At 43.0% G+C, this 21,444-nt stretch overlaps 1 protein-coding gene across 2 annotated transcripts; it reads left to right on the top strand.

Annotated features, from left to right (window-relative positions):
- Window positions 1-1,073: 1,073 nt before the first annotated feature.
- Window positions 1,074-20,846, top strand: stxbp1a (syntaxin binding protein 1a). Of its 2 annotated transcripts, XM_068334023.1 has the most exons (20): window positions 1,074-1,245; window positions 7,713-7,762; window positions 8,274-8,355; window positions 8,443-8,519; window positions 9,045-9,123; window positions 9,203-9,306; window positions 10,059-10,207; window positions 10,534-10,618; window positions 10,835-10,965; window positions 11,062-11,169; window positions 11,273-11,333; window positions 12,302-12,367; window positions 12,438-12,518; window positions 12,683-12,821; window positions 13,123-13,232; window positions 13,324-13,425; window positions 13,864-13,949; window positions 14,113-14,267; window positions 15,954-16,111; window positions 19,092-19,226. In XM_068334023.1, the coding sequence occupies exons 1-19, from the start codon at window positions 1,209-1,211 to the stop codon at window positions 16,061-16,063; spliced, it is 1,812 nt and encodes a 603-aa protein (XP_068190124.1). In that variant the 5' UTR covers window positions 1,074-1,208; the 3' UTR covers window positions 16,064-16,111; window positions 19,092-19,226. The 2 variants fall into 2 exon arrangements, with proteins under 2 accessions (XP_068190124.1, XP_068190125.1); XM_068334024.1 differs by lacking the exon at window positions 15,954-16,111 and having other exon boundaries at window positions 1,078-1,245; window positions 19,092-20,846.
- The last annotated feature ends 598 nt before the right edge of the window (window positions 20,847-21,444 follow it).

Below are 21,444 nucleotides of genomic sequence, written 5' to 3'. Positions count from 1 at the left end.
ACACCCTGTGGGAGTCTTCACTGGTCCGACGTGTTCAGGCGGCCCTGTGTCGGGTGTGGCCCCCAGCAGGAGCGTAATAACCTAATGAGATGTTTATTAACCCGGCTGTGAACGTCTCCTCCACTCCTGCGCACCGGAATGTGGACACGTTTGGTTCGAGTTTTTAAATTGCATAAAATTAAAATCTCATCTTTAATTCTCAGATGGGATTGAATACGGGTTTGTCAGTTCGTGCAGAAACGTTTTCCTTGATGTTCAGGGTCAGAGTTCAGCGTCAGACAGGCGGGTGCTGCCCTCTAGTGGACACATCGTTACCTACAGTAGCTGAGAACCCCCAGCAAATAAACGAAAAAACACCCACAGTGAGAATCCAGGTGAAAGTACTCTATATGTGTAAAATAATGCAGGTTTTAATGAAAACAATGCACATTGCAATATTCTAATATTCTAATGAGAATAATATTCTGTAATAATAATTCATAAAGTGTCTATCTATCTATCTATCTATCTATCTATCTATCTATCTATCTATCTATCTATCTATCTATCTATCTATCTATCTATCTATACATCCATCCATCCATCCATCCATCCATCCATCTATCTATAGATAAGTAATTCTGTAATTTTATTATCAACCATTTTGCCAGTCAGCCAAATAGAATAACATTGTTAATTCAAATCCCAGGTTAGTCGAGCAGTAAATGTTCGAAGTTGTTTAATCGTCCAGTAAAATCAATAAATTATTGATTATTAACACCTAACTTACTAAAATACTTAATACATGAATCCAGCATTAATTTCTACAACTGAAATGTGATTATTTCTGATTTCCTTTCTCTCTAAACGCTTTAAGTGAATCCATGCTGGGAGGCATCACAATTCATGGATGACGCGGCTGCTCATCGATCCTGATCATCAATGCTAATCATTAGATCAGTATCAAATTTGAAATCAAACCAGCCTACAATAAACTATCCATACTGTAAACTGGAAGTGGTTTCTAATCTCCGATTGAAGGTCCAGTTGAAGGCTGCGGTATCGATCCCTCCGTGCGTTAAGACGCGCCAATGGACGGGGGCAGCGGAAGGATACGCGGTGACGTTTCAACTGGAGGCTCCTCCGCAGCGATGCAAGGTGAACAGGGAGAGGGGGAGAGATAGTGAGGAAGCGGAGGGTGAGCAGTCGGTCCAACACTCAGCAGCATCATGGCACCCATCGGATTGAAGGCGGTGGTCGGAGAAAGTAAGACTGTTTTTGTGCCCTTTCCGTCTGATTGCGTTGAGACGCGGCGGTGCGCAGTGCGCGCCACCGCCGGTGTGTGTGCCCTTGTGTGTGTTTTGGCAGGATGCGGATGTCAAGCTAATTCATCAGGATGGTGATGATGATGATGATGATGGTGGTGATGGTGATGAAGGTGGTTCTGTTGGTGTTAGATTATATTCCACTGTCGATCTCTAGAATAACCGCAGCGGCTCCATCCCGTCGTTTTCCCTGCGGCGCCGATGCGCAATTTTATTTCCAAGCGACAGAGACTCGAACTGGTTTTAAAACTGAGATGAAAGCGCACTGGTTGTGAACGTAGACTGACCGCCTGGAGGTAACCGTAGCGCACACACGCCCTTTCCAGCCCCTAAACCACCGTTCGGTGCGGGGTTACTTCGCGTTTGTGTTGGGAGTTGCAGCATAAACTGCGGTCTTCGCCATTAATTCTCACAGATTCGGCCATTAAAATCATTAATCTGATGTAATACAATTAGTCACGAAGAGACGAGATGAGCGTCTGCGGGATGCCCCGATCCGCGCCGCGCCTCGCCCCTCCGATGGACGGACTGGGGGGGGGGGATGAGCGGAGAATAAAAGGATCCTCATTAATGGCGGACTGGATCCACGACTGGAAAGTTGACTAGAAACGCGAGAAATTCCGCATTATTTCTACACAGGCAGCCATCATCATCATCATCATCATCATCATGTCCCCTACTGGCGGCGCGCCATCGGTCCAGCCCAGCCTCCGCTCGGGATGCTTTATTTCTGCTGACGCTCCATCGATGGAGGCCCGAACATGGAGGCGCAGCTCGATTCTCTGTAGGTTCAAATGGGTGCAGGAGTTGAGCAGGTGAAGGACTCGCTCAGAAAACCGGGTTCTTATGTTTCCTCCGTTAATCCGGATGTTAATCCACGTCCTATTAACCTGCGGTGACGCGCTCTGACACGGGCCCTGCTGGTGTTCGGATCATCGGTTCTGTCTCAGATTTCACTCCATTCTGGAGTCAAGACGGTTCTGGGGACCAAGACCCCGTGATCAGGACCAGTGGTCATATCTATCACATATCCTACTGCAAATATTTGGTCCCCCAACCCCCACACCATCACATACAGGCGCGCAAACACGCAACCAACCTCAGCCAGAACCAGACACTGTTTTTCTGCAATGAGATGTAGAGAAAAGGTCTGTGCTTCGGCTGGGAATCAGGTCTCCAACATGGAGGACTGAAATTTAAACAATATCACATTATGTTTAAAAATATCTTTAGGTTATTTTTACATATCAGTGCGTCCAACAAAGACTCGTTCATACACACAGACTGTGTGTCGAAGGAAGCTGAGAAAAATGTCAGTGTCTCGGCCAAAATCTCAATCAAGCCTTTGTGTTATTTCCAATTTACTAATGAAATGTTGCTAATCAATAACATTTTAGATCACACTGGTTATATAATAACCAGTATGGGCAGCTGTGCTCTTATATTTTAGAGGCTGGTGATTTTTATTGTTAGTGTGATTCATCACAGGTAGATTTATCCCTAATTATAACAGAATGCATTTATTTAAGGCCATCATCTGCAACCGAATACAACACAGCAACGCGTGCTAGATGTTATTCTGTCTTGTGTCACTCAGTTATTTAAGCCTTGTGATTGGTAATCACACAACGCAGAGTGCAAAACTACAGGCAGACACTCGTTGGCTCTCAGAGTCGACTGATTTTTCAGGAACAGTGTAAACACTCCTGTGAGTCCCAGTAGGTGAAGGCAGGGAGGCAGCAGTGAACACCTGCACTCTGTTTGGCTGAGGTGGAGCTGCGATGGGATTGGTGGAGGTGGTAGGGTTGAGAAGGGGGGGGGGGGCACCATCATGGGTCTTTTCTGCAGCAGTGGATGTAGCAGGAGGGGGATGGGTGGCAGGCAGAGCGTCGCCATCCCTTCTCTGGACTGCATGTGAGCGTGAGTCCCAGGAGGAGACCGAATGGTGTCGGCGGCCAGCGGTGACCCCTGAGCTTCTAGACCACGTGTGTCATTCATTAAAATCACGATATCAATACAGGACGCTGAACGTGCGATCAAAGTGAGAATATCGTTGAATAAAATAGCACAATTAGAACTTCTGTTTAGGCTTAAGGACTAATTTATACCCTTAAAAATGAACCCAAAAGAACCCACAGTCTCTCCAAGGAGCCATCACCTTATCGTGGTGGAGAGGTTTGTGTGCCTGGGAGCTATGTTGTCGGGACTCTTGTACTCCTGGTAGAGTCACCCAACGTGAACAGGTCTCGGGTGAAGGGCCAGACAGAGAATGGTTCATTAGACCCCATGAAAAATCGAAAAGGGAAAAATGTGACCCTGCCCGGAGGAAGCCCGGGGCCCACGTCTGGAGCCAGGCCTGGATGGAGGTCCCGTCAGCGAGCGCCTGGTCCCCAGGTCTGCCACGGGGCCCGGCCGGGCTCAGCCCAAAAAGGCAATTTGGATTTTCCCCAGCGCTGTGGACCCACCACCCGCAGGGCAGACCGATGGGGTCGGGTGCGCTGCCATATGGGTGGCAGTGACGACAGGGGGTCACGACGGACCAGACCCGGGCGGCAGAAGTTGGCTTTGGGGACGTGGAATGTCACCTGACTGGCGAGGAAGGAGCCGGAGCTTGTGTTGGAGGTGGAGCGCTACCAGTTGGATCTGGTGGGGCTTACCTCCACGCATAGCCTCGGTTCTGGATCCAAACTCCTGGACAGGGGTTGGACCTTATTATACTCTGGAGTTGTGTCGGGCGTGAGGCGCAGGGCGGGTGTGGGGATACTCACAAGACCCCGGCTGAGCGCCGCTGTGTTGGAGTTTACCCCAGACGAGAGGGTCACCTCCCTACGCCTTAAGGTTGTGGGGGGGGGGAACTCTCGAACACCGTGGTGGACCCCGGTGGTCAGGGAAGCCATCCGACTGAAGAAGGAGGCCTTCAGGGGCATGTTGTCCCTGGGGACTCCTGAAGCAGTTGCAGGGTACCGACAGGCCAGAAGGACTGCAGCCTCGGCTGTGATGGAGGCTAAACAGAGGGTGTGCAGCGTCTCTGCAGCGTGAAACCCAACGTCTTCCAGAGGTTCGCCCTCCAGCGACTGAAAGAGAGAAACAGTCAGTCATTTTCAGATTACCACCGCTGTATCCGCCGCAGCGGGTCGCTGGGAGCCGGAGCCCGTCTCACGAGCCAAAATAAACACCCCTTGAATTTATTAATCTATTAGTTAGTAAAATATCAATGTGGGATAATTCTGTTGTAGAAGCAGATAGCCGTCAGGGGCCATCTTCATTCTGTGATCTCTCTTTGTTATATATTATAATGAATCCATCTTCAAGCTGCTCCTGTGGGATTTTCTAAAGGTAAATTATTGGAGGACTTTTACAGCATAATCACTTCCCCTCTTTCATTTCCTACAGTTTTGTGTCATCATTACCACCTCACATTAAATTCGAATCTATAGAAACTATAGGGGGAAAAAAATCCTGTTCTGGAAGCTGGTGAATATTATCACCTCATCCTGCAAGAATAGAGTTTCCTTCCTCTGAGTTTTCCTTAACATATTATGGGCTACTCTCATTAACATATTGTAATGAGAGCATTTAGGGATACACTGCATAAGTATTTGACCTACTTAGGAGGAGATCAGTCTACCATCAGTACTACAGAGATGTCAGATATTGCTGTCCTTCTCTTCTTCATCACCCGTCAGTGCAGGTCGTGGGGAAGGATCCTCACATCAGTGTGTTTCCTGATATGGCTATTTGACCTTCACCCCCCCCTGCAACTTGCACAACCTTTGGCTTGATGGATTTTAAGGGTTATAGAATCTACGGATTCATGATGGGGGGGTTGGGTGAATACAGGTCTGTCATGGTCAGATCCTGAATTAGACAGCGCCGTGTGCGTCTGTGTTTTAAGGACATGAGTGAAGCTTAAGTGTCGTTCTCGTGAACAAAAGGTCTGCCTGTCTCTTTAACATCAGTGCCGGCGTGGTCGCTCTAGTCACGCTGACATCAGAGAAAAAACGGGTCATGATCTCATAGGTGAAAGTCCATGAAGGGGGGGGGGGGGGGGTGAGAAACTGTCATCGGTTCACTGCTGGAGTCGAGCCTGTGTTTACCCTGACCCGGTCGTCCACATTATGCAGCAATTCACACGCTGTTAGTGGATAAATATCAGGGAAGTGTAGTTTTTATAATGTAATGTGCTTCATATTTGATTTAGTCCTTTTTTTTAAAAAATTCATCCTTCATAGTTTGTTCAAAACTTTGCTCCTGTGGTTTTTGTCCTTCCATGAGGATGTGTGTCCTGTTAGGGATTACGTGTGTGTGTGTGTGTGTGTGTGTGTGTGTGTGTGTGTGTGTGTGTGTGTGTGTGTGTGTGTGTGTGTGTGTGTGTGTGTGTGTGGTGTTATTTCAGGGCTCTATTGTCTCACTCAGCAGTTAGCTGTTTCACCATCAGGGACTTGTTTTTGTTATTAATACTAAACACGACTCGGTGAGGTTTAGCACGTCGTTATTAAATCTATTTTTTAAAATGTTTTTTTAATCTATAAATTTCATTGTTTTTTTTTTCTAGAAAATTGAACATTAGAGTAACGTGTGAAGCTTTTGAAAAATCTGAGGTGACGTATGAAATATTTTATTTTTTTGTCAGCATTGATATTTGTGAGACTTTGTCTCACAGTAATTTTTCAGACATTTTTAAACTCTTATTTATAAAGTACCTCTAACCCACTACATTGATCCAAAAACCATGAAGCAGAACAACGCCGCAGCCCAGCTCAAGAGGAAACGTGTTATCTGCTGCAGAGGAAAAGGAAAAGGGAGCAGAGAACTTCCTGGCTGCTTCTGCATTTAAAAAAACCCCCAAAAAACAGCAGCATAAACTTTAGAATCATTTATATTAGCATTTAGCTTCAACATCATCAAAGCTAAAGCACTCAATAAAAAGATTTTTTGTGTTACTGTCTGTTTTTACTTCTGTTTGCTCTGCTGTTCTGCTGACACAGCAGTTTTCAGAGCAGGACACAGGAGTCTGGGAATCTCTCATTTCATCACTTAGTGAGAATAATGTCGGCACTATTTAAAGACGCGTCTCTCAGGAGATCGAACGCGGCTCGTCTGACTCACAGGAGGTGTCTGGATTCACTGGGTCACGTTAGATCAGGATCAGGAGAGGTGACGGCTCCTGAAACATGAGTTAATGTTGAATGAATGAATGAATGAATGAATGAATGATAGATTGATAGAGCAACATGAACTCAACTCATTATGAAAGCCAACAGTTTATGACTCAGAGCATGATCAGGAAGCCTCACACCTCCCAGATGAGGTGCAGCACGTCTTTGTGTTCAGATCTTCCTGTTTTGTGACCATTTTGTGGCAGAAGTGTATTAAAAACTATTCTTATTTCTGATAAGAGTAAACTGTGTGTGTGTGTGTGTGTGTGTTTAGCATTGGCTGTTTCGGAGGGAAACAACCAAAAAGTTGCCTTCCGTTTACACACACACACACACACACAGATCTTTATCTGATGTGTATTCTGTAATCTCTGTTTGTCTGAGTGTTTCATAATCTGCAGTAATCCCCAGCTGGGGCTTAGCCCTTTATATTAGTGGTGATCCAGTGTGATGTTTAACAGTCATTCATCCTAAATGGATTTATTTAATACATCTGGCAGATGGTCAGGCCGGTGATCGGGCCAATATTCCTGCGGTGACGTGAACGCGCCCCCCCACGGTGGGCGGTTTTATTGTCCCCTCTATGGATCATCACTGAGGACCCAGCAGCGCCCCCCCCCCCCCCCAGCAGCCCCCACATGTCCACCCTGGCCTCATTGAGATGATTTATTCCACTGGTGTCTGTGGTCATTAACCTTGTTGGAGGCCAGATTTGACTTCTGCGTAGGAATTGCATTCTGGGAGTTTCAGTCGTGTTGCGTTAGGATGCGTTAGGATAGGATAGTGTTGATTTCACTGGAGTCAGGGGAGCTGCTAACAATAAATGCTAAGCTAAAAGGTTCCAGCTGTGTTGATGTATTTTTGTAGTTTAAAGAAAAGGAGTTTCCACTTGGTAAAACAACACAGATCCTGTCGGCCTGTCAGCGTCTCTCTCTGTAAGGCTTCAACTACTTGACGGGTTTGTCAAGAAGTATTTGGACAAAAGGGTGGATTTGTTTTCCTTCCCTTTAAAACTGACAGCGGGAATTATTCAGGATTTGTATTAAACACACAAATTGACAGTTTTATGACGTCGTTTTTTTTACCCAGACTGCTTTGTGTCTTTGTTCATTTTTTAAATTTCCAAATGTAATGGAGAAATCACAGACAAATAGAATAATCTAAACATAAATTCATATTATTGATATAGAGAATAAAGCCATAGTCATTATCTGTATTTTTATTAAACTTGTGTTGTTTTCTTTCACAGAGATTATGAATGATGTCATCAAGAAGGTGAAGAAGAAGGGAGAATGGAAGGTAAGAGTTCACAGGAAACAACCTTGGAATAATGATCAGGGCCTGAGGTCAGAGGTTCACATTTTAATGTTAAACCCTGCATCTTATTTAGACACTAAAGCTCTGCATTAATAATGAGAGAAAAGACATCCATGTTTTATTTTTATTTTGTTTCTTTATTTGGGTTTTTATTTTTAAGAGGAAACAGATCGTTTTACATCATCCATCTCCTGCAATACTGACAGTTTATACTATATTATTATCTATATTTATAACAGCTGTACTCAGTGTCAGTGGAACTGCTTTAAGCATTTCTTATTTCAGTAAATGCCAGATGACGTGGTCTTAATATTATAACTTTAAACCACTAAAGCTGCTCACTGACGTCTGAAATATCTCCCATCTAAAAGAAAACCACGGTAACAGGAAGCCTGACGTGCGTACAGACAGAACCAATGCTGTTGTTAAGGGTATATATAACCTGAATAATAATCAGTGTTTGTATGGTCTGTGTTCTCTTCCCTGTTGCTAGGCGCTGATCGTGGATCAGCTCAGCATGAGGATGTTGTCGTCCTGCTGCAAGATGACCGACATCATGACGGAAGGCATCACCAGTAAGACGTTCCCCTTTTGGTTTCTGTCCCGTTTCCCTCCTGGTCGTCTGCCCGCCTCTGCTCACGCTTCTGTTTCTGCCTCTCTAGTCGTGGAGGACATCAACAAGCGACGAGAGCCCCTCCCCAGCCTGGAGTCCATTTATCTCATCACGCCCACTGAAAAGGTGAATTTGCTGCCCCGCCCCTTCTCGCTCAGATTTTTTTTTTTTTTTCTACGACAGCGGGGTCTGTGGCTTCAGCAGAGATCGGAAAGGCGACTGCGTGTTCCAAATACACCAATGTTGACTCAGCAAATCAGGCAAATAGCGCACATGGACACTTCTTTGTTTCCGTGGTCGCGCTTTCAAGACAGAAAGGAACACAAATGGCGCGGGCATGAACACACAGCATCCTGTCAGAGTCAGGATGGTGGGACATGCCTGCTGACATGACTAGATTTCACATATTTTACTGCTTTAAAGTCAATATTTGATTTTTTTTTCCTCTCCAAGTATTATTTTGTTTTTCTGTTTGGTTGTATTTCTTCTTTCTAGGTTTCCTGGCCTTTTTTTCCCAGAAGCTTTTTAAATTATTTCTGGTATATTGCTCGTATAAAGCCTCTGGTATTTAGTGATTGATCAAACACTAGGACTCGCTGCAGTCAACACACTTTCACAAAAGGTTGTTGTCTCTGTTTGTCTGCCCCCCAGTCCGTCCACACCCTCATCTCAGACTTCAAGGACCCCCATTCAGCTAAATACAAGGCTGCCCATGTTTTCTTCACTGACTGTGAGTAACAAACAAACAACCTATTTCTGTCAAACATAAATCGTGATTCTTACGTATATTTCTGTCCCACCGTTCCCAGCCTGTCCCGATCCTCTGTTCAATGAGCTGGTGAAGAGCCGTGCTTCCAAAACCATCAAGACTCTGACCGAGATCAACATCGCCTTCTTGCCCTATGAGTCTCAGGTAAAACATCCCTCCGTGTGTGACGATGACGATAACGAACGTTCCACGTTTTGCTCGTCGCTGTGAGTTAAAAATAGAGGAAGAGGTGGAGCGAGAGCAGAGAGAGATCGATGGCGATGGAACCCACAGGAATAGTGACGGTGTGGTTGTTGTGGTCAGGATGGATAAAGAGACAAACACACACGTTCAAGTGGCCACTGATGATACTGCTGACTCACTGGTGTCTCCATAGAGTCCTAGAGTGTGACGTTACGTCGCCATGGCGTCAGAATATTCATCTCTAAACACACATGGCATCAATGTGGGTTTGGTCTCTTGTATTTTTTAACTGTCTTTCGCTCCTTTACTATCCTGAAGATGCTGCTCGGCCCACAATGCTTTGCTCCTCTCCTTGTCGACTGTGATTAATTCAGAGTCAGTGGTTTCCGCTCCAGGGAAAAAGCTGCCTCATAGCCCCGCCCACATGCCCATACCACCGCTCCATTGGATGATGGAGAATCCTACAATCGGCAGTAGCCAATGATAGTCGAGGTAGCGTAGGAACCCTTCTGCAGGGGTAGCATGTGATGGTGGACAGATGGGGGGGGGGTGAGGAGTGATGCACAGGCAGAAAGGAGAGGAGAGGAAATAAAGAGAGCAAAGGACAGAAGAATGGAGGATTCTGGGGGAAAGAGAAATCAGGACATCAGAGCAGACGGAACAAATGATAAAATTCTGGAGCAGCTTTAAATTGTGTGAGTGTTTGTGCGCAGGTGTACTCTCTAGACAATCCAGACGCCTTCCACAGCTTCTACAGCCCCCATAAGACCCAGCTGAAGAACCCGGTGATGGAGCGGCTGGCCGAGCAGATCGCCACGCTCTGCGCCACCCTGAAGGAATACCCTGCTGTCAGATACAGAGGGTGAGCGGCGAGGACACGCTGGCATTGAGGGTTTCTGAATCTAAACTATCGATAAGTCGTGAAATGACTTATTTGAGCCGACGAGGGTTTTCAAAAGATAAAGCTGGAGATGCCGAGTTTGTTAAACGATTAGGAGTAAAGTTGTGAAACAGACTTCAATCACGGATCATAAGTTCAGCTAAAAATAGAAAATTGCTAATTATGAATAATATTTTAAATGCCGATATCTGTTGATAAATCACCTGATGTCCTGTCTGTCGTTCATGTAAGATTGATTCAGCGTTTTCCCAAAATAATCCCCCCCCCCCCTCTTCTCTCTCTCTCAGTGAATACAAGGATAACGCCACCCTGGCCCAGCTGGTTCAGGACAAACTGGACGCCTACAAGGCCGACGACCCTACTATGGGAGAGGTGAGCCCAGGAGAACTGAGCGCATTTCTAGTCACACGAACATTGAAGTCTTGTCAGCGCCAGCTAGCATTCACACATGCACACTGATCAGTAATGAACACACACTGACAGAACAACAGTAGGGGCAATTGGAAGGACAGCAGCTCCATTTTTTAAAAGATTTGTATTAATTTCGATCTGTATGTCAGTCCTGTATCTGTGTGTTCCCCTCCGTAGGGTCCGGATAAAGCTCGCTCTCAGCTGATCATCCTGGACAGGGCGTTTGACCCCGTTTCTCCTGTCCTGCATGAGCTCACCTTCCAGGCCATGGGCTACGACCTGCTGCCCATTGAAAACGACGTGTACAAGTATGAAGAGCACAAATGCACAAATAGAAATCAGAGGTTTGGACTCCCCCCTGATGGACTTGCCTTTTCAGTCAGGATCTGTGTTTTCTTGCGCAGGTATGAGACCAGTGGCATTGGAGATTCTCGTGAGAAGGAGGTTCTCCTGCACGAAGACGATGACCTGTGGGTGAGCCTGAGACACAAACACATAGCGGAGGTGTCCCAGTGAGTACCGCTCGTCATGCTTCATTAGATCTCGTGCGTATTTGCATACTGAATGAATTCGGTAACGGCTGTTCTCACGTCTCGCATGTCTTTCTGTCATCAGGGAAGTGACACGCCAGCTCAAGGAGTTTTCTTCCAGTAAGAGGATGAACACTGGAGATAAGGTAAAGAAAAAACATGCTGCTTTCTGACTAGTGTCATAATCAATGGACTAAAACTAGTGATGTATTTAGATTTCGTTTTAATTTGGCTCTGATGCAGTTGTCATCAGTTGTAAACAAAGTGTTTATGTTTGTTTATGTTTATGGTTGTTTATGGTTGCCAATTCTAGGCATTATAAATGAATACATAGATAATTGTTGTTATCAATATTAACTGTAACTCTATGCTGCCCCATGTGCATTATTCAAAATGTTCCTGTATTAATATTCATAAAATATATTGAATTTGGATTTTTATTGTTCTTCATTCTTAACAGCATCAATTATATATTACAAAAAACAACACAAGTCAAGATTCAGCCTGGATTGACACAATAAAGGCACTACTGTAGGTACAGCTCACATATTTAATAATTTTAAAAAAATAGCTCTGGGTCAGAAACCATAATAATCAAAAAAGAAGTCGCTGGGAAAAACTTAATGGGAAACACACACACTGGTGAAAAGTCACAGAAAACGTCACGAGGCAAACACGTAAAGAAAGAAGAATACAGGCCTCACAGAGAGGAGGAAAAGGAAATTCTGTAGTTCAAAAGTCCAAACACAGAATTTAAAAAAAAAAAAAAATTAACAGCACAGCAGTATAAAGGAAAAACACAGAATAAGAATGAACTTATAAAATAAAACAGGAAATAGTGACACCAAAGGATCTATTCCTTTCAAAATAAAAGGAACAAACAACCGAGGACCAGAACCAAGAAGAAAAATGTTCATATGAATCCGTGATTTAATCATTTGAGTTTCAAGTCTTGTTATCAAAGACTTTCACAGAGAACTACTTTGTGTTTCTCCAACTGGTTGTTCTGCCATCACGCCTCCGTCTGTGGTCGGTTTTCAGTTATTTAGTCATCTAATATCTCGTACAGAAGTCGCTGAGCACACTTTAATACTTTTATTTTTTATGTTCACAGACCACGATGAGGGACCTGTCACAGATGCTGAAGAAGATGCCTCAGTACCAGAAGGAGCTGAGCAAGGTGTCTGTGTCCACTGGGATGTAGATTCTCTGTGTGGAGGAACGTGTGCTGACCTGTTTGTGTTTCTCAGTACTCCACTCATCTGCAGCTGGCCGAGGACTGCATGAAGCACTACCAGGGGACAGTGGACAAGCTGTGTCGCGTGGAACAGGTGAGAGCGAAAGTAAAGAGGGAAGAGGAAATAACGAGCAGAGTTGTTACACACGACTCAGAGTTTTTGCAATCTGTGGGAATAAATATGAATTTGTCTTTTTTTTTTTTTACTGAACTAATTTTTAAATACCATAAGCATGAGATACCTGTTCTCTGTTCCAGGATCTGGCGATGGGCACGGATGCTGAGGGAGAAAAGATCAAGGATCCCATGAGGGCCATCGTTCCCATCCTGCTGGATGCCAACGTCAGCACATACGACAAGATCCGCATCATCCTCCTCTACATTTTCCTCAAGAACGGTAAAGATAGACAACTATCAATAAAGCAAATGTGGGATTTTCTAAATGTCCGTCCCTTAAAGACCTTGTTTTGCATTTAGATTTTTCCTACTTTTTTGAATCATCTTCTCGTCGTGTTGTTGTCTCCTTGTCAGTAACTCTTTACCCTTCCTGGACCTGCTGATTGTACAGGAACATAAAACATTAGACCCGACAATCCGTTGTGATGAGAAATGAGATCGTTGTAAAGATTCCTTCTTTTCCCTAAGTCATGAATTGAAGTGAGAAATGTACATTCATGAGGAATGTCCTGTGTGTTCAGGCATCACGGAGGAGAACCTGAACAAGCTGATCCAACACGCTCAGATCCCCCCAGAGGACAGCGAGATCATCACCAACATGGCTCACCTGGGCGTCCCCATCATCACAGACGTAAGAGCCTGATTGGATGATGCCTTCCGCCATGTTGAGATCTATTTATCAAATTCTGAATAATCGATCATCCGTTTTACATTTGCATCAGTCCACCCTCCGCAGAGGAAAGAAGGTGGACAGGAAGGAGCGTGTGAGCGAACAGACCTACCAGCTGTCCCGCTGGACACCGCTGGTCAAAGACATCATGGAGGTGAGTTTGAATGGCTGTGACCACAGTTTGGATCAGCGTCTTTGAACATTTTGAATGGATGAGAAGTAAAGCGTTAATGGAGCCTTCAAGAACGTGAATCTTCACCTCAGGTGACGGTTAACCGCATTACTGATAAAATGTCCCGCCTTCAAAATCCTATTTCATTTCTAATTTTCAGCGTTTCATGTTTTCTTTGTGATATTTTGAATTAACTATGGGGTTTATTATCATATTTGTGTTTTTATCTGCATATGAGTCTGCTCCAGTCAACTCTATTTAGGCCCTCTATTTGTGCAAAGCCGGTTCTCCATTGAACCTCTGTTAGTGAGCCCAACATGGTTGCTAAGCGACATGACGCCAGCAAAGCCCTGAGTGAAATGAGTGTCTAAATAAACGCTGACCATTAATGGTGTTGGTTGTCTGTCTGTCCTCCTGCAGGATGCTATCGATGATAAGCTGGACACCAAACACTACCCCTACATCTCTACCCGCTCCTCCGCCTCTTTCAGCACCACTGCAGTCAGGTACACACACACACTGACACACACACACACACTCACACACACACTATAATGATGGTATTTATCAGGTAGTTCAATCAGATCCCTCAGCTGTTCAAACTTTATTTTTATTTTAGAATGACTGAATTTCCAAAGATAACCCTTTCCATCCTCTCTGCTCCGACAGTGCTCGGTACGGCCACTGGCACAAGAACAAGACCCCCGGAGAGTACCGCACCGGTCCACGCGTCATCGTCTTCATCATCGGGGGCGTGTCCTTCAGCGAGATGCGCTGCGCCTATGAGGTCACACAGGCCAATGGGAAGTGGGAGGCCATCACTGGTGAGTAGCGCCGCTGAGAACAGGTGGAAACCAGAAAGACGGATTTGTGCCTGGAGTTTAACACACGGCAACTCAAACACACACACACACACACACACACACACAGAAACAAGTACACACACACACAACTAGACATACGCTGAAAATCCCTCACTCTGCTGACCTCTGGTGGTTGAAGCTGCGTTGCCACACAAGGGGCGACTGCACTTCCAGGGTGAACAGCAGCTGTCTGACAGAGGCATGGGGGGGGGGGGGCAAACTCTGTTTGTTGTTAAGCAAATAGAGTGGAGATGTTTCTCCTCTGTATCCCAGTTCAGAGGTCACCAACATAGACGCATTTTCAGAAAATTGTGAGGCTGGATCCGCAAAGTCGACCGGTCTAAGAAGGCAGCTTTTTATACAGCTAATGAAAAATAGTACAGAGGAGAACAGAACCACAGAACCCAGGTGAGATGAAAAGAAATTCTAATGCCCAAGGTGAAACATCTGTAAAAACGTTACACAATAAAAACACAACTTAAAAATGTCAACAATACTAAAATGATTAAAAATAGTAAAACATCAGTTACAGAATAGCCCTTTGATAAACATGAGGACCGATCAGCTACGGCCTGAATGTTCCGAACACTAAAAACAAGAGCAAAATAGAATTTTATAATCCTAGAGATGATGAAAGCCTGGATGACTTTTTAACAGAGCTCACGCGTTTCGGGCCTCTTTCTGATTAGTAATCCTTCGTTATTCACGGTTAATGGATTCCAGGACCACCCGTGAAAAACAAAATTCCACCATAAAGTGAAAAACTATTTTATTTTATTATTTACGGTAATTGAATCGCTTATGAACCCTCCCCATACTGATATTAAACCACCTTATATCTGTATTACCAGCGTTCTATTTTTTTTGACAGGGACGCACGATCATCAGACGCAAGTTTTAAATAAAATTTTTAAAAATCCACAGGAGAATATATGAATTAAAAGCAAAGAAAAGTATTGAGTGAAAAGCAAAAGGCGCACCACCAATGAATGGCCCATTCTAAAGCTTTTTTTCATATATAAGGCACACTGGATTATAAAAACTAAAAAAATCTGCTAAAAATCTGCTTAAAAAAAGATTTTTCTAAAACTCTGCGATGCAGTGAAGCCGTGCATCTTGATGCAGGATGTTTATTTTTTTTTAGTACCAAGGTATAACCGGTCGAATAACTGGATTTCATCTACACAATAATGAAAGTCATTAAAATACAGTGCTGGTATCTGTATTTTAATAGCCGTAGACACCTGCCTACTGCGTTACGTTACAATATCCCTTCACGTTTAGCCCCACTGTACTATTTATTGAATGTGTTACAGCATTGCCAACCAATCCTTGTCATTATCATATATTGAGAAGTGTCTTGTTAGTTCTTCTTGTCGTCTTTAAAAACAACTCCTGTCTTTAAATTGCAGCCACGCCATGTCTTTTCCTGTGTGTGTGTGTGTGTGTGTGTATGTGTGTGTGTGTCCCAGTCCTGTTTTCGTCCAACATGGCGAGTGTGTCTGTGTGTATTATGTATTCTGACAGGTTGATTTTTAAAATTTTTTATTTTTTTTAACTGTTTTGTTTCTTTTGGCGAGAATGGGGAAGGGGGTGTGGCATGTGCTGAGAGATGAGTGGTGAAGCCCACCTCTTGTTCCTCCACAGGTTCCACCCACATGCTCACCCCCACCAAATTCTTATCGGACCTGCAGCACCCCGACTTCCGAGAGTCCACTAGGGTGTCCTTTGAGGACGCTGACCCCTCAGCCGAGTGAGACAGAGACAGATTGGGAAGGGAGGGAGAGAGAAACACACTGAAAAAAGTAAAGGCAGCCGTACAAAGAAGCCCTTTCTGAACCTCCGCAGCACAAGGGCTTTCTCCCTGTTCTTCTTCTTTGGTCACTCAGCACTGTTCTACGTAACTCCACCCTCCTCCTCCCTGTATCCCTCAGGGATGGGTCACCACTGACCTTTCCTCACTTCATGGACCGCTCCATCAGACACCCCCCTCTCCCCAGTCTACAGACTCCTGTAGACTGAGACTGAACCAATCAGAGTGGTTCACCGGGAGTTTTTTTTATCCAATCAGGTGTAACCTGTCTACAGCCCTTACAGGAAGGTCTGCAGTTCACCCGACTGGCAGACCTCAGACTGAATCATCACTTTCTGCAGGCTTCTAGAGACCCTGCTGGCGTTGCAAACTTAAAATTTTGCTAAATGAATTACCGTCAATCAATTGCAGTAGCAGTTCGATTATTTTTCTATTGATCACAGACAAACGTGCATAAAAAACAACACATCTGTCCACTGTGTCAGTCCATGACAGCCAACAACCGCATTGAGTTCTAGTGACGTTGGTGCTGAAGAGCGGCCATGTCTGAGTGGGTCGTGACCCCCCTTCCCACCCCATCCTTGCTGCCTCCCTCATCATCACAGCTGGGTGGATTAAATCGCCCCTTGACAGCCACCCAAAGCCTCTTTGAGTCTGTTAAAAAGCCACTGCAGATTTAATCTACCCCCCCACCCCCACCCCCCAGAATCCATCTTTTATCAATGTAACCGTCCTCATTGTTTTTTTTCTGGTTAACCCTTTTTGCAAAGACAATCACTTTTTTTTAAATTTGTTTCTGGTTTATTTCAGCACAGGTCCTTCAGTTGATGGTGGATTTCAAAGATTTTTTTTTTTTTAAATTGTTTGTTTTATTGTTTGGACCCCCGATCCCCTGATTATTATTATTTTTTGTTCACTTTCTCTCAGCCCACCATCACATGCTCACGTAGCTCACGGCTCATCCGCAGAGGGACTAAAACATGTTGATCATCTTCTTTGATCATGAAAGTGTCATGGTGCTGACATCGAGGGGCAGGTTAAGGAACAATACATGTAGTTTGATTAATCCTAAAAATCCTGTTCAGAAGTTCGTTTTAAAGCAAATAATAGTAAGTTTCCCTTCTAGAAAAGATGTGTTTCACAATGGCCACATGGTGGCGCTGTCTGCATTAAAGCAGATGAGTTCTTCCGCAGACCATGACACAGCTTCCAACAGATGTTCCTCACTGGGAACAGTCACGTCATTTCATCTGTGGTGGAGATAATAGACATCTTTGACTACCTGGTTTTCTTTACCTGCTGTTCCCGTAGCAACAAGTAGAATATTGTAGTGCTGGGCATCCATCTCATTCATAACTAACCTGCTAAAGCATCACCTGTTCCAAACTTTTTGTTTGATGGTTTTTCTCAGTGAGCAGCTCTCATCACAAGCAGTATGGACGCCCCCTCGCATACTGCTACATCCAACGCGTTCTGAGCAAAAATGGCCATCACTTACTAAAACAAGTCGTCGTCTTTGTTACGCTGTAGTCTAAACCTCAGATGTGTAATTTAGTGGCGTTGGAGATCAACGCCACGGCTTTGTGTTTCTGGGGCTTAGATGCCCATGAAGCTGTGTGTTTGGGGGAGGGGGGACAGCAGAGAAGCAGGCAAAGTCAGTCCGATGTTGGCTTCTGTAAACCAACACTAAACACCAAACCTCCATTCTTGAGCACTACGAACTCAGCAACATCACGACGTCCCAGATCAAGATGGGCTTGCCTCTTTCTCTTCTGTTTTTAACCTTGACCTCCCTCCACGTCCTGATTCGAGCCCTTGTGGGATCTTACTTTCATTTGCCTGTAGCTGATCAGCTGAGGTAAAGCAGCTAATAATTCCAACCTGGATCAAACATGCAGCTTTGCAACAGACACAAACTGATGTAGATCGAATTCTGTCAATAATGATGAACGGGTGTGAGGAGTAAATCAAATGGTTTGCTGGAGATGGGATGATGGAGGATAGAGATGGTGGCAGGAAAAATGTAAATCAGGTGACGAAGCAACAAACCAGTTTGCTTTACTCCCGTTCACACCTTTTTGAGTTTTGCGATGTCTGAAATGTGTCTTCAGCTGATAGAATAGTTCATTCTGACATTATCAGATTCCTAATTTTTACATTTTCATTCATATTTATGAGGTACTGAGGTACTTGTGAGGTTCCATCCCTAATCAGTCTGTTTCTATATTGTTCAGCTCCTTTAGTTTTTACAAGGATGTACAGTAAGTGATAAGATTCAGAGGTAGAGGAACTATGTATGGTGTTGTTATGATATCAGGTTAACTTTATATTATGAAATTCAATGATTAAATTTGGATTAAAATATATACAATTAAATTAAATATATAATACATTATATATTCATATATATATATATATATATATATATATATATATATATATATATATATATATATATATATATATATATATATATATATATACACAAATAATATACACAATTAAATTAAATATATAATACAATTAAAATATATACAATTTCCTCCGGGATTAATAAAGTATCTATCTAAAATGACACTTGATACCAGAATTAAAAGAAAATCTAGACAAACAATAGGATATGTTTCCCTTTTATTTTAATCACAAACCTGCACACAGTGATGGGATGAAAAAGACTGAGTGATGCATTTATAATAATACAGTTAATATCTGCACAGCCATCTGTATTTTAGTTTTTGCTATTTTTCAAATTGTTTTCAACATATACTAAAGATAGATACTTTTGTAAACTTGACTTTGCACGGTGCCGTCCACAGCAAAAGTCAAGTTTCAAATCTAGAACAGGAGAAAAGATAAAAGAACAAATAAAAAGGAGATTTTAATATTTGGATGAGCTGAAAACACATTTTTTTTCAACGGTTCCCTTACAAATATGGACATCTAACACTGCTTCTGTTTGTGCGTGTCACCAGGATCGACCAACATCTTCACCCCCACCACCCTACTGGAGCAGCTCAAGGCCATGAACAAACCAGACGAGGAAGTGACAAGCTAAAATCCTCCAATCGCATTTCTCCCCCTCCTTCCCCCGCTGCCCCTCTGTATCCTTACCCCGAGACTCCTACGTTATTCTGTATGCATCTTGCTTGAGAAGAAAAAAAAAAAAGACATCTTAGGCTTTAAAAAAAAATAAAAATATATATATATGTTGTATCAAAGAATAAAACTGTTGCAAGTATTCTCATGTTTTACAATGGATGCAACGAAATGAGCTGATTCTGAAAGGTTTAAATATCAGAACTAAAGGCCATTTACAACTGAAAGTACCAAAATATATCGTTGTATGCTATGTACCTGCTAGAAGTGGACAGTTTCTCTGGTTTGATCCTTTGTGTTTCCTCCTTTTCCTGGAGGAGGGTGGAGGAGGGATGTGCAGTTTGAAAGGTGGTGTTGCAAAATTAGGCCTCTTGACATGCAATATATATATATATATAGATATATAAATATTCTGATCAGAGAGGAGTCCCGCCTGCTTATTTATGATGTTTGTATATTCAGTAGCATGCTTGGACTTGTGTGGATTGTTAGTGTTTTTAAGCAGCGTGGGTGTTCTGGAGCCGCAGAGTACACAAGATTTTTTTTCCAAAAATCAATACACTTCTTCAAATCTTCTTTTTGAGTCTTTGAAATTGATTTGATGTTTCACAGCTCAGTTGTTCATCTGTAAAATCGCAGCTCTGAGGTTATCGAGTAAACCTTGGCCACAATAAAGCGATAACTTGTTTAAAACACCTTTAATACAATGAGTAAAGTGAGAAACACTCATTTGATATGTACAATTGTGAAAACTAGATCTGCTTCCAGAGTGTTTGATACTACAAGCAGATATTTTTGTTTAAGTATTGGCTTAAAAAAAAAAAAGAAAAATCCAACAAGCCAGAATCGTCCCTCCTCCAGCTGCTGAAACTCAACACATTTTCCTTTCTCTGGACAAAATTCACGTTTTAGTGTCATAAAAGGCCGTTGCTTGCTGATATTTAATGACTAATCTTAAAAAAGGGGCCGGTTGTATTTCAGTATTGTATCCTGTCAGAATAAGTCTTACCTTTGGTTAGTAATGATGTTTAACTGGGCCATGCACTGAGTAGTGTTGTGTATCTGCCATATGTTGCTGTTTTAGTGTCTCACTGTTGACTGGTGACCTTTGAAGTCGTGATACTTTTCCTTTAAAAATGCCAATGTGAAGCCGCTGTGTCTGTGATGTTTAGCTGTAGCTGTTAGTCCTGAACTGAGAAAAAGATATGATGTCTATATTTTCTTTATCTGCATTCTCTGGTGCAATGTAAAACCCTCCAGTGGTGAATGGCTTTGCAAAAATAAAACCTAAATCCACCCTATTTTCACTTTTATTTCCTCCTCAATCTCCTCTTTCCTGGACAAACATGTTGTATATTGCACTATAATGCATCTTCTGTGAAACAAATGCTTGAGTTTCCGTTTATTTTGGTTTTTATTATAATTAGCTACTGTATATGATTCATGTCTTCTTTTTTTTAATTTATATCAGAATTATCTACCACATAAAAATTAATAAAGAAACATTAGTCTGTCTTGAAGCTGTATAAATTCCCAGGACTGTATGTTTGCAAGTGTTGAAGCACAAACAATACTTCCATGTGTACGTAAAATGTACTAAGGCTGTCTAATAATAAATTGGAAACCATTACAATAAAGACCTGGCTCTTTTTTCTGGTTACTGGTTATTTGCTTAATGGAAGCCTTTCTAAATAGCTTTATACGTATGACTAAATAGATCTTTAAAAAAAATTTGTTTCAAAATATGACGCAGTTCAAGAAGATTCCTTTAAACACTGCTCCACAATCAAAAACCCCTCTCAGAGTTTTCTTCTTTGGGTGGTATTCACCCAAATGAGGGACGCATCACACAATTCTTACACAGGCAATTCAAAGTACTTAACAAAGGCAATGAAGTACAAAAACGTTTAAAAGACAAAAAACATTCAAACTAGACAATAAAATATCAATAAAAGAGCATGTAAAAGGAAAAAGGAAATTAAACAGGAGAATAAAATATTTAAACTGAAGCTAATGATAAGAAATACTGCAAATAATTAACGAACAGTTTCAGGAAAATGCTAAACAAAATTGTTTTTAGCCCTGATTTAAATGAAGTGACAGTTTGAGCATAATAAATAAATGCTGCTACGCTTTGTCTGGTGCTGGTTCTGGGGGCACACAGTACACCTAAGGGGTCTTAAGGGGTCACAGGGAACTAATAAATCAGAGGACAACTCTTCAGATGTT

The sequence above is a fragment of the Antennarius striatus genome, chromosome 15, assembly GCF_040054535.1.
Source record: "Antennarius striatus isolate MH-2024 chromosome 15, ASM4005453v1, whole genome shotgun sequence".
Taxonomy (NCBI): Eukaryota; Metazoa; Chordata; class Actinopteri; order Lophiiformes; family Antennariidae; genus Antennarius; species Antennarius striatus.
Note: the sequence above shows the minus strand (reverse complement) of the source record. Positions and strands in the feature narration are given on the sequence as shown.

Bases quoted from the DNA above. Each gene is read 5' to 3' on its own strand.
- stxbp1a (XM_068334023.1), top strand. From the start codon at position 1,209: ATGGCACCCATCGGATTGAAGGCGGTGGTCGGAGAAA. The intron at 7,763-8,273 runs GTAAGAGTTCAC...CCCTGTTGCTAG, and splicing joins AGAAGAAGGGAGAATGGAAG to GCGCTGATCGTGGATCAGCT. The intron at 11,334-12,301 runs GTAAAGAAAAAA...TTATGTTCACAG, and splicing joins GGATGAACACTGGAGATAAG to ACCACGATGAGGGACCTGTC.